Raw genomic sequence first — 13,789 nt, 5'->3', positions numbered from 1 at the left:
TTACAGTATGATCAATAGAAACACTATAGGTGCATGGGTGTCATGTCACTATCGCCTGGAGTCACGTGAGCGCTGATCAGCGATGAACACTGACGCGCAGCATGGGCTGTGTAGCGGAGCTGGGATGGGATTAACAAGCTACTGTCAATAAACACTGAATACAATACACACTTCCGGTTTCTACCTCCAAAATAAACAAAACTCTCTTGTCAAACCACGCGTCACATCGGCGAGGCTTTTATTTTGAAGGCAGCGTTGCCCACACTTCCGCTGTTCTTCCGGTTGCGTGTCGGCGAGCTTGACGCCGCCATGTCAACTACTCTCCCGACACTAGTGGAGTGAAGGCGTATGTGGAGGGATAGCGACAACACGGCTCGGCCACTGTGGGCGAGAAGACACCGCCGCAGCCGCGCAGACACACCGCTCACCGGAACCGGAGGGACGGGTCGCCTCGCTGAGACTGTGAGGCGTAAATGGACACAACATTTCCCAGAAGAAGACGCTGCCCGTGAGACAACCTGTGCACCAAATGCGTCCTGGAAATAAGGACGCGCATTTGCTGTAAATTAGACCTTTTTTTTCCCCCCACAACGGAAGTTTCTGTGACCGATTTTATTTTTTTAGGGGGGGGATCTTGATTTTTTTTATTTTCATAGGCTGCAATCATGGACGAGGACAACCAAGGTAGGATTCATTCAATGCAATACAGACCATAACTGTGGTTGTTTTAATACTAACAGACATGTCTCTCTTATAATAACAGGCTAATGATAATAATAATAATAATATGGTATGGTCAGTGATGTTGGCCCATGATATCACCATTGTTAGACTTGACATAGACTTACTTTTGTCGGGCACATGCACCAGCATTGATCTCATCTGTCCACAGTCCCCACATCAGCATGTTGTGCTCCACATGACTGACATGAAGTTACCTCCTAAATGAGCACAACCCCCAGTTTTCGTCTCACTTGCTGGATGTGTTAAGGTAGAAATAATGACCCACATTCATTGTGATGATTGAGACTCAACAAGGCTTGAATGGGTCATTAGTGCTGCCGGTAGACTTGTGTTTATCTATGCCTTCAGTCAGCTGTCGGCTGGTGTCATTGTGGCCCAACAGGTCTTCTCACTGACAGCCAAGCTATGAGAGAGACACAGGTTCATTTATTGACTCGTGACTAAAGCTGAGTTTGTTTGGAGAATGTGGTGCGTCACTCCAACACCAGCCTGTGGACCACATCTACTCCAGACAGGTCTACAGGGGCGGCTTTAGAAACTTTTGATTGGGGGCCAGACTCGGGGACAGGTGGCAGATTGGTAATATACACACTGAAAATATGTAAAGACCTGGTTCTTGGCAACAACAAACTGTAGCTGCCTTGTGTATTGGGCGTAGTAAATGAATGAAACTCTATCAATGAATAGCTGCTATATGCTGAGAGCCTCCAGCCATGGATAGATCATGAGACAACGAGCCCCCCGGACACAGACATGTGAAAGGTCCTTCATCCCTCAGGCTGAATCTTTGTGGTCATTTTGCAAATCTTTGTTTCTCTTGGTGGTCATTTTGCTTCCTTTTGTGGCTGTTGCTCGTGTCTGTATGGTTGTTTTGCATCTCTTTGCGTTCTCTATATAGTCATTTACAGTTGTTTTGCATCTCTTCTTCATTTTTTTGTGGTCACTTTGCATCTCTTTGTGGTTGTTTTGGGTCTTCTTGTGTCGTTTTGTGTCTCTTTACATCTCTTGGTGGTCAAATTGTGTTTTTTTCTTCTATCTTTATGTGGGTTTTGCATCCCTTCGTGTTTGTAATGCGTCTTTTTACGTTTGTTTTGCATCTCTGTGTTTCTTGGTGGTCACTTTGCATCTCTTTGTAGTTGTTTAGGTTCTTTATTTGGTTATTTTGCATCATTTGTGGGCTCTTGGTGGTCATTTTTTTGTCTCTTTGTGGTCATTTTAAGTCTCTCTGTGGACGTTTGATTGACAACAACAAGAAATTTGGTTTTGGCCTGTCACCAATGGGCCTGTTCAGTAATCTATAATAATACTGACAAGCTAACTATGTATCACCTTCTGACCCCAGTAGTGGGGTCACCCACTCAGCTTTGCTTTAAATCATTAACTAAACAAAATCACACACTGGTTTGTTAAGATTTAAACCTACCGGTGAGAAACCATCGCTCATGCTGTCTCACCTTTGTAAGTCAGCTCTATTCAGTCCCACGTGCTCACTGCGTGCAGAGCTGCAGGATGTGACTATTTGCTGGAGTATTGCAATGTATGTCATGCAGGCACAAAGCTGTCATTGTGCTGCGTGCGGCCGGCCTGGCCTCCAGCGGTGGCACATGTCAGCACAGCCCTACAGACAGACATATGGTGCTGTGATGCCAACCAGGGATAGCTGACAACAGCCGGGAGCATAAAACACACACAGACGCACACATGCCCACACTCATATATTCACGGCTGCACGCTGACACACAAATTGAAAGTCTCCTTTTTCCCTTTTGGCACTGTTTGCAGTGAAGATAGATAGATGGATGGATGGATCACGACCTAGAATGAGAGGTGTGTGTGTGATTTATGCCAGAGTCTGCCTTCTCATCTGGAATAAATAAAGTCCTGGATGTGGCAGGAAAGGAAGTCTGCAGAGCTCTTGGTTTCTGTTTTGTTTTGGTGTTTTGTTGGGAACATTATCCACGAATTGCTGGTTTTTATTAGAACAATTTAGCACCCACACGTGAGCTCACAGCAGAGTTGGGTGCATCAGGGGTGGCAGAATAACACAGATGATGAGCGACTGCTGAGGCGGGTTACAGGCGTGGATCTGTCTAAGGTGGCAGGCTGGTTGACAAACTTCAATATCTGACAGTCATTCCTCACAATGGGTAGCACCCACTGTGCCACGCACAAGTCAAGCGAGAGGGAGGACAGAAAGTGGTGGACAGAGTGAGATACCGAGGTGTCAGATGGAGAACAGACAGCGAGGAAGGCGCGAGGATGGAAAGAACGTGTGACCACAAAAAGCGAGAGTGAGACGCAGCCGTAGTAGCAGTTATGGCGAGATGTCTGACAGGGAACGAGAGAGCGAGACAGGAGGTGTGTGTGTGTGTGTGTGTGTGGAGGGGATAAGGGGGGATGAAGTGCAAGAGCAAAGTTGGAAAATGTCCAAAGAAATATGGAGTGCTGCCAGTGAAAGACAGCGAGGAAGAGTGGCAGTGGACTCAATATTCTTACTGAATCAATTCTGCAGGGTATTACGGGGGGTTCTCTCAATGAAACTTCATCTGTTCTGTCATAATTAACTCTCTGAACAGCAAGCAGTCTCTGGCCATCCATAACTATCCGTAAAACCAGGTCACACTTCTGATTGGGAGTCTGTTTTCATTTCTTTTCCATCTCCCTTTTTGTGGATTTTTTAGTCTCACCAGCTTGAAATTTGTTTTGGAAAAAAAAAAGACTTGGATTACCTCACACATGCCGGTGCAGGGGTTTGTGAATGGTGATGTCGGTTTGTTGGTCCACCACTCTGTCCAGACTGATATATCTCAACAACTGTTAGATGGATTACGATTACATTTCGTACAAACAATCATGGTCCACAGAGGATGAATCCTAAAGACTTTGGTGGTTATTGATGTTTTCTTTGACTCCAACATGAGGCTTCATTTGGGTCATTTGTGGGTTTGAGTGAAATATCCCAGAGACTATTGGATCATTTGCCGTGAAATTTGGTACACCCATTCATATCTCCCTCAAAATTAATTGTAATAACTGTGGTGATTGTCAGTTATAAGGAGGTTATGTTTTTGTCCATGTTTGTTGGTTGGTTTGTCAGCTTTATTACACAAAAACTACGGAACGGATTTCCGAACCCATCCTACATGGATGTAGGATCCTACATGGATGTAGGGTCTCGACCAACAATAGACCCCATTAACTTTTAGTGGGGATCCATATAAAGAGACGGATCTAGGGAATTTTTTCCCCACTTTCTTTAACAATGCAAAATAAGGCTTTTTTTTTTTTACATTTTCATTTATTTCTCAGGGAATAATGCATGGATCTTGATTAACAAAATCAGTTTATTCAAGTGTTTAGGTGGCTATCTATGAGTGAGCACAAAAAAAGGGGACTGTTGGGCCTTGGCAGAGGTATACACTCTACTGAGTGCCAGTTTTATCTAGCGCCACCATCAAGACAAAATTTGTCCAAATTTGCCCTGTGAGAAAATAACGCCGGTCCTTTCAGTCTCAGATGTACTTTTCTGTTTATTGTTAATTACCAAATGTTAGCATGCTTAACATGCTAAGATGTTAAACATGTCATTGTGTGCATGTTAGCGTGTTGCTGCTAGCAATTAGCTCAAATAGCTTACACAGCTTTTGGAAGATGTCACTTTGGGAAATTGTGATGAGCATTTTTCTCTATTTTATGAAATTTTATGGGCTGAATGATGAAATGATAAATAGGGAAAATAATCTTCTGATGAATCATCACTGAAAATAATTGTTAGTTGCAGCCCGACTTATATATAAAAATACTATTTTCCTGTATCTACTGTTCTTTCTCATGTCAGTTACTTCTCTGTTACCACAGTTGGCTTTACTGTACGAGGCTTAGCGAAAACAGGTCCGTAGCAATCCATCTGACACGCATGACAGCCAACAATACAATGCCTTCTACCACAACAGTCGCTCAATGGACAATGGACCAACAAGAGCCCACAAAGCTTCACTACACTGCGGCCTGTCTGACTGAGCAGACTGAGCGTAGCTACTGTAACACATTCTCGTCGTGCATGACCGACTCTGACAGTCCATCAAACGTACACTTACAGTATCTCTGTTTGCTCTGCTTCACTGTAGAGCGGTTTTGTTGGCTAGTGAGCTACATGCGCAGTGTTCAATGGAGACTTCATGAGTGATGCTCATATGGTGTGAATCACAGCATTTATGCTATAGACACTGGCTTCCCTGCGAGTTTGGCTACAGACCGCTCTATTTACACACTGTGAAACCCAGCCATTTAAACTTGGCACTTCGGTGTGTGAGTGTGTGGTCTGCGGAGTTATGGCACACTGCAGTCCAACTCAGGCGAGGAGAGACGCACACGACGCGCTGGGCTTTGAGCTCTCCGAGCCATTCATCTGCCGGCCGCAGGACAGCGCCAGCAGCTTCCTGCTACGTTCAGGATTTGTGTTTTTGTCTTTGAAGTAGATTTGCAGCTGCTGTCTTTTCCCCACAGCCCACACGCTGTCAAGTGGCTGAGAGAGGAGCGTCCTAGAGTCTTCATGGAGCGTAGGAACAAATCGGGCTTTAATAGCACACACTTCTTAGCGGTATCCAGACTGAATATCTTCCCTGTCCATATTTTAAGTCTCTTTTGAGAAGGGTCACCTGGTTCACCTACACTGCAGATACCTACAGAGGATTGTGGCTTTCAGGAACGTGGTAGTCTGTGGATGTTTACTTCATGCCTGAGGAGGTTCTGGCAGGCAGTGAGGGCCTGTATGACGGGGAAGGACCTGAGGGCCCTGCAGGATGTTAAGGAGCACCATATGGATGGTGCAGTAGAGGCCCAAAATAACTCAAAAAAAGTTCTGCAAAAGGGTAATTCATGTGGCAGTAATAAAGTTTTAGTGTGGAGACCGCAGAGTTAGATTTAGAAGTGTATTTTGTTTGCTGCTTTTCTGTTTAATATAATTGTAAATCAAATATCTTGGGTTTTGGACTGTTTGCTCCACTGGTGGACGTTCAGGGTGGGTGATTGGTGCCCCATGTTTGAACAAAACGCTGTGAAATTGCCCTCTTGGGTGCCCCTATGGTCGATAAAACATGATAAAGTGCCCTCTAGGATGTCCTTCCAGTATTTTTTGTTTTTTCATCAACTAATCAAAAGATATAGAAGGACTTTTCAGTAATGAAAGTAATCCTTAGTTGCGGCCCCATCCCATCCATGACTGACTGTAAGCTTTCCAGGCTAATGAAACGCATTTCTACATTTTAAGCGGGCCGAATGTTGAGACAGCAAGGTTAAGTGTCGGACACTGAACTCCCTCCCATGACATGTAATTTGTACGCTTTGTTTTTCTTTTGTATGGATCAAACAAGAAAGACACATCATGGGCAGGCTAGCTATTTTCTTCTGGTTCTAGTCTTTGTGCTAAGCTAAGCTAGCTGGTTGCTGGCTCTAGCGTCATGTGAAGAATAAAGACATGAGTGGTATCAATCTTCTCCTGTAACTCTTGACAAAATGTTCTTTTTTTTTTGTTATTTTCTGTTTGTTTTTTTTAGCTAGAGTGGGCTGATGTCTCTTTCCCCTTATTTAAAGCACGAGTCTCCCAGTTCCTTTCCCTCTCCACCCGTGTGACTCACCTCTGTTGAAGAGCATGTGTTTTCTCTGTTTGGACTGCTGTGCCCTCTCACACACTCCCCATGCACCGGCGGTCCGGCTCACCATGGCTCAGTAACTGCTTTGAGAAGTTGATGAGGAGATAGAAAGGACTTTTGGCTTCTGTGTGTGGCTCGACGTCACTCCATAGACTTAAGTCTGCGTGCGCGTTTCATCTTAGACACAAAGGTCAGCGAACACAGAGGGCCCTTGTTGAGTTTGGCCTCCTGGAATATCAGATAGCACATTACATTTACCCACGACATCCTCCTCAGTGGTGTAAGTTAGATTCAGACAGAGTGGGCCAATGTGGAAGTCAGCTTTCTGGATTTGGACTGCTTCAGTACTTGCATCCATAAAAGCTAAGCTAAGTTTAAAGTGAACATGAGGCGTGTGTGCAAATCCACTAGGACCTCTGCTCTGTTTTCTCTGCCTTAAAAAAAAGGGATTGAAGTACTTTCATAAGTGGCCGTGACGCTGATGGCAAGACTTAATTTTCGTCTGGTGCAGCAGAGGAAAAGCACACGGGGGTTTTACAGAAAGTATCCAGTTTCCTCTTCATCCAACAGTACTGTGCAGTAAAGGTCCACTGCCTAACGCAGTCACAGATTGGGATCTGTCCTTTTTGCATTAAGACCATCAGGGGGCTCGTGAAAGGGAGACGTGAGGCAAATCGAGTCGTTTTTCGGCTCTTTGGAAAGAAAAATCAGAGTGTGCTGGAGGTCCCAGGAGTCTGGAGTCATGTGCTGAAGTGAATTTCAGGCAAAAGAACGTCCTGCTCCACTTGGGCCTTTGTGGGAGTCTGGGTTCATGGCTTCCATTAAAGTGCGTGTGTGTGTGTGTGTGTGTGTGTGTGTGTGTGGTTCAGGTCTGTTGGAAAGGGAAGAGGAGGCCGTGCAGAGTGGACAGGAAAAGGGAGGGTTGGAACAATTATGTAAGCGCACAAAGATTGTTTGACCTGCTGAAGATGCAGGAAAAAGGTGTATCCCCCTCTGCCAGTACATCCAGTGCTTCACACTCTGGAAACACAACACCCTCTGCAGTGGTCTCTAGTTCACTCTACTCAAAACATACTGGCACGCAGCTCCATTGTACAACTGTGAGTTTTAACACAGAGAAACTGTTGCTGCGCGTTTCTTGGAGAAAGATTCAACTGTGTAATTATCACCCTGCCAATCTACATCTGTTTTTCTTTTTACTTTCTCCATTGATTTGTTTTGACTTTTGCGATTGTGAAGCGATGATTGTGTAATGAAGTGATGACATCTCCACCTAACCTCCCTTTCTTTCCATCGTCTCGTACACCCACCGGCTCAGCTTTTGATATTCTAATTTTCGGTCGGGTTTTTAGATCTTAAGGAAGCAACATGTGACAGCAGAACGAATGTCATACAACCGACTAGTTTTCAGGCTAGAGCTGCAATGATTAGTCAAGTAATCGATCAGCAATCAAAAGACAATCAGCACCTATTCTGATAATCAAATATGTCCAAGCTTCTACCTTTTTAGCTTCTCAAATGTTAAATTAATTAAATATATTTGGCTTTTAGACTGTTAGTCTCTTTTTGCTGGGACACCCTATATTCCTATTTTAAGAAACACTGCCCTAGATGAGCAGCTTGACACCCCATCAAGCAAGCAGCAAGCATAACATACCATAGTTGTGTGGAATAGCACATCCCATAACGTCTTTAATGTTTGCATTTACATTGATATTTAGTCTACTGCAACCCCAGAATATCCAGTGTTTTTTGTGGGCCTAATTCTCTCTCCTATGATTTGAATAATCTGTCGAGACGCCCCTAAATTGAACCTCATATTTCTCACAGTTGTAGTCAGTAAGGTGTATTGATTAAAAACATACTATAGTCCTGAGTATTTATGGAAATGGAAAAAAGATGTCGGTAGATAAGCAGAAGCAGGAACCCCAACATGGCAACATAAAATACACATAACACTTTCTAATACACCTTTGTGTTCACCTCTGTAGACAACTCTACTCTTGGACATCTCTGCTCTGTCCCGTTCCTGTATGTGTGTGTAAGTGTGTGTTTGTATGTGTGTTGAGCATCTGGCCTGCCTCCAGCCTCTTACAGCCCCTTTGTCACCCCCCTGGGGGCTAGTGGCACTGCCACTCGGATGCCAGCCCCGCTTTTAAGAAGGGATTTGTAACACTCTGTGACTTACTCAGGGGGGTCAATGTGTCAGTAAACTACTACAGCACATCCTCAGTCTTTTGCCAGAACTCTGTTCTGTTTTTTTCTGCAAAATGGGCATGTTTCCACTGCCTGCCCCCACTCCCCTTTTTGCTAAGATGCTGCTGCATCATGCAAAATTCATTCTTCTTTCATAGGGAGAGAGGATGAGCTGTGACTGCGCCGCTGGTGCTGTGAAGAAGGCTGATGCTGTTGCAGTCGTAGCCTTTCCTTCCACGTTCCCTACCGTCGGCTCTGTGATATTCAGGGTGACAGCGGTGCTCGGTTGTCACCGAGAAAGGCTACAAGCAGCACAGCAGGATGACCATGTGACACGGTGGCCCCTGAGCAACCTGTCAGTGTGTATATGCACATCTGTGTGTGTGTGTGTGACGGCATGTTTGTACAGTGAGTCGGTTTGTATATGTTAAGTCGAGAGAGATGGAGATGGAGACGCGCAGCGGTGGCACAGATTCAAAGAGAGACTGATAGGGGAGCTGCATTCGGATTCTCAAAGTAGGTTAGTGGTGCAAGCCTCAGCCCAGCTGTGTATACCTCGTGCCTCTCGACTTCCACTATTTCACTTGTGGAGGCGTGTGTGTGTGTGTGTGTGTGTGTGTGTGTGTGTGAGAATGTGCATCTCTTTATATGGTGTGCACACAGAGGATTAGTGTGAGCTGCGAGCCCTTGGCGAGCGTAGACAAATGGAGGAGATCAAGTGGGGAGGGATATGGATGACAGTTAGTGGATTATAGGTCAGAGGCTCAGGCCGCTCGCTGTCACTTCCCTACTGGAGTGAAACACACACACACACACACATGCAGTGTATATAAACAGGATTCAATCATGACACAAAGGTAGCCCTGAAAATAAAGGGTTATACCCTCCCTTGTGTTTTCTATTCCTGACGCTGGAACCCTGTGTCATGTGATTTATAGTTTGGTGTGTCACCAGATTTTCTCCCCCTCTCTCCTCATTATTCTCAGGCTTGTTTCCTCTGCCCTGACCCTTGAATTGTTAAGATACTGTACTGTAGGATGGCTATTGTTGCTGCAATGAAGACTGTGAAATATAAAATGAATGGCCTCAACCGGGCAGGTCAGGTCGACAGGCTCCAGAATAGCCCACAAGGGCATCAATAACACACACACACTTCCTCCTGCTGTAAACACACACACACACACTTTCTCTCCTCGTCCACATTCTCATAACTCATCATGCATCAATGTCACTGCTCCCACGGATGATGATCGGGAGTGATTGATAAGCTGGTGTGGCTTTGAGTAGGTCACGACCAGCGCGACACGCTCACACAAAGTGGCCCGAGGGTATCTCACAGGGCGAGTGATTTACAGTGGCTCTCAGGCACAGGTTCCTTCACACATGTGTTTAATCTCTCTGTTGACCTCTGTCATGCTGGATTTCCATCACATGCACTACAGCTAACCTTGAAAAAAAAAAGGAAAGCATTCCTTTCCGTTGAGCTCTTGATAATATAATGTGTCCAGAGGAACATGATGCAAATGCGGCACAATCAGCCTCCTCATGAATGGACTAAACCGAAGCAATAATGAGTAATTATTGTTCTTCCCACGGGGAAATTTCACCGAGTGATATTGAAAGCATCAGCGGCTCTCCATCGCTGAAGCTCCCAGGAGATCTGTGCCCGTCATACATGCCTGCGGGCTGTCAGGAGGCCATACATGTGCTTACCTCCAGCACGTTGCACTCCCCACTGGACTCTTAAGGGAAGAGGAAACCAATCAGCTAGTTTTCAGTTCGATGATTTATGATATTGTATGTAAAGAAGAAGTTCTGGCCAGCCCCGTCAGATCTCTTTCACGTCCAATATTCCTTCCTCGTTCGCCCAGTATTATTCCTATTAGCCGCAGGCTGTAAGCGTAGGGGATTAAGTGAAGATTTCGTGTTGTAATTTCTAATGTAATAATTATTAGGGCTCATAGACCTCCTGGCAAGACAGCATGCAGTAACAAGAAAGTTCTTAAATGCTTACTCATCTTCCACGCACTGATCATGAAGCGATCTGCTGAAAACGTATTAATGAAGCAGTATTTCCTATCTACTTCAGGCTATCTCAGACATTTCCTTAAGGGAAAGTTCTCTTTGTAGTAAAAACCTTGCAAGTTACAGTCTGCAGAAACAGCAGCATCATCATCATTAGATGCCACCTGGCGAATGTACTGTACAGTCCAACATTCCCTCTGTTTTAGCTCAGTTTTTGATATTTTTCTAAGTGGATATTTTCCCCCTCCAAAAATATCTCCATACACACAAGAACGCAAAAACAGGTAACAGGTGGACAGTTAAAAAATTAGTTCATTACTTCATCAACACGAGCGACCCCTTTCACACTGTCACATTGTTCAAATTGTCATCTGAGACGTTATTGTTATAAAAAATATTGACTCCTGCCACTTCAGGGGGTTGTTATTGCGTGGGTGAGAAACACGGCCGATTTTTGGCCCATGTCAAATTGATCTTGAGCAAGTTAAAGCAAATTCTAAAATAATTGGATATTGACTGAGCATTGATGCAGTGTCATTCGTATTTCCATGAAAAAGGTTCATCAACTCTCAGCTGGTGTGCATCGACCACATCTCCATAAGATTAAACTACTAATTTGCAACAGCAAATAAGCTTTAAAAGAACCATTAATTACTTTTTTTTTAACGGAATGGGAAAATGTTTGATATCTGAAGAAGCCACAAAATATTACAAGACATTATAAGAGAGAGACAGAGCTCTTCAGGCATTTTGACTGAAATGAGATGGTGGTTGTATGACACATACTATCCTGCCAATCGCCCAAACAGGAAAGATATCAGCCAATCACGCTGTGGCATTGACATGAGCGCACAGATGAGAGGCAGACAGACTTCTAATAAGCATGGAAAAGGACGATATCACACTAATACACAGGATTACCAAGAAACGTGAGGTTATTCAACTAAAAATTCTAAAGTGACACGACACAGGGCATATTTAAACAAAAAAGTCGCTCTCACAAACCTTAACCAGAGTGATTTGGGATGCAGGGCATGAAGCCCGACGTTTAATTTCTAGTCGTATGCTTTCTACCCCCACCGTCCCCCTTGAACACTTCCCTGCAACACTGCATTTTTAGGAGACAAGGTTGAATGAATTTTACTATCAATGCCACAAGGGCTCCGCTAACAAGGTCAACCCAGATGTTTTCTTTTATCTGACTTTCATCTCCCTCTGTGGGAAAAACAAGACTCTGCTCCTTTGTGGCGATGATGCAAAGAAGGGAACTTTACTACGAGTGCTAAACTTGTGAGATTTAAGATAAGAGGCTAAATAAAGGGCTCCTGTGTGCAGAGGCTCATAATCTGGAAAACCCCTTTACACAGAACCTGGGAAAGAGTAATGGTCTGACCTGAACCACCCACATATTTTGTGTAATAAAGGAATCCTGGCTCAGGTTTTTAACTCTGTTATGAACTCTCCTCCTCCTCCTCCTCGTCCGCCTCCTCTCCTTCCTGCAGTTTTGGAATAACAAAAGCAGAAGTGGAGTCCTACTTGGCTCTTGGATCGTCTCGTCATCCTTCTTCCTCCCTCTCTCTGTCTATCTCTGCTGTGCAGATTCAAGGCCTTAACCCAATATAAACAGCCTGTGCTGCTGCATCCTCTTCAGCAAGTTGTCTCTCTGTCGTGTGCAAGCTCCGTTTGGCTGCTCAGGGCCTCCATACCAGACTGAAGGCAGATGAGACACTACAGCTATTTCCTGTTTGAGGCTCCTCACAGAGGCCCTGCTAAGAGTCTCTCGAATGTCCTAACCTCACAGTTTAGTAGCCTGGTTAATTTACCCAGTGCCCCTTGGGTTCACCCTGACCCCAGTTTAGGGGTTTAAAAATTTTTTTAAAGGCTGACTTTATTCTCAGGTTTGCAACAGGAATAGCCTACAATATTGCTGTAAACTGCCTTATTGAGTGATCAGGCTGTCCTGTGAGCAGTCGTGCATGCCGGTAGTGAAAGATGACACGTGAGCATGACTGACAACAGATCTGACTTCACACCCAGTGAACAGAAAAGTCTGCAAGGCTTAGTTTGGCCTCCTCAGTAGGTGTAGTGTTGTGTAACAGCTGAATAAATGGTCAATTAGGAAAGATCTTGTCTAGACCGAGGTTGAGATTACAAAGAGCGTAACGTACAACAAGACTGAGAGACAAAACAAATTGGTGTTACGGTTTAATCCCAAACATACCTTGACGATAAATTTCTTTTCTTTCTCTTTGGGAAAAAAGCGAGTCTGAGCAAGATGTAGATTGGATGATATGACAAGAAGAGGTCTCAGCTTCGGCAGTCGACAGATGGTAGACGGACAGATGGCCTGATCGCTTATCGGTTGCAAAACTGTAAATCAGTTTCAGTAAAAAAATATGTATTCAGTTAAATTAATCCTGTACTCTGCGGTTGAGGAAATGGCGCTAGAGGTAAGATCAACGGTCCTAATGAAAGAGACTCTGTGCTCGCAGTCATGCTCCTAATTGAGCAAAGATAAAGAACAAGGGCTTCTGCTGCCAGAACCACTCAACTAATTTGTCTGAGGATCGTGACATATGATGGCCCCCCAAAAAAAACCAATCAGAGGCTGTTTCTCAAATCCAAAGGGAAGAGGAAGCGTTTCCGTCAGAGTGAAATTTGGCAAACAGTACTTGTTCATGAATAAGTGACTGAGACTAGTGGGTTCTTTGAAGAGACTGTCTCACTTCAAGGGATTGTGTTATAGGGTCTTTGAGGCTTTGAAGAATCAAACAGCCATGTTGTGTTTGATGTAACCTCTGATTTTTGGTTGTAATCTAATTTTCATAAAGGGAATGTTGTGGATGTCTCTTCTGAGAGGAGAGCTAACAACAAGTGACTGCTGCAGACTTCTAAAACACTCAGTAATTCAGAAAGGCCAAAAAAACACTAGAAAAAGACCTTGTTTTTTGCATTTGACAGGACTTTTCTAGGACACTGTGTGACAGAAGTTCACAATATGGGTCACTTCAATACAAAGATGAAACTCAGGTGTCTTATATCAGATATTTTATAAGTATTGAATCCAAGGACATCAGAGTGGTTTTCACATCAGAGAGCTGAAAGACTCGGCAGCGTTTGTCCTCCCAAGAGACACGTGGGAAGATGTTCTCTTTATTTCTCCAGATGATGGT

General features: G+C 44.3%; 1 protein-coding gene across 1 annotated transcript in view; it reads left to right on the top strand.

Annotated features, from left to right (window-relative positions):
* Positions 1 to 330: 330 nt before the first annotated feature.
* cyth3b (cytohesin 3b) overlaps positions 331 to 13,789 on the top strand; it is a 37,768-nt gene continuing 24,309 nt past the window's right edge. The window contains exon 1 of the mRNA XM_084371344.1: positions 331 to 684. Coding sequence (XP_084227470.1) covers positions 666 to 684 — 19 coding nt within the window. The 5' untranslated portion in view covers positions 331 to 665. The remainder of the gene's footprint in view (positions 685 to 13,789) is intronic.

This window comes from Pagrus pagrus (genome assembly GCF_965226575.1).
Source record: "Pagrus pagrus genome assembly, chromosome: 13".
Taxonomy (NCBI): Eukaryota; Metazoa; Chordata; class Actinopteri; order Spariformes; family Sparidae; genus Pagrus; species Pagrus pagrus.
This window is presented reverse-complemented; position numbering and strand designations above follow the sequence as displayed.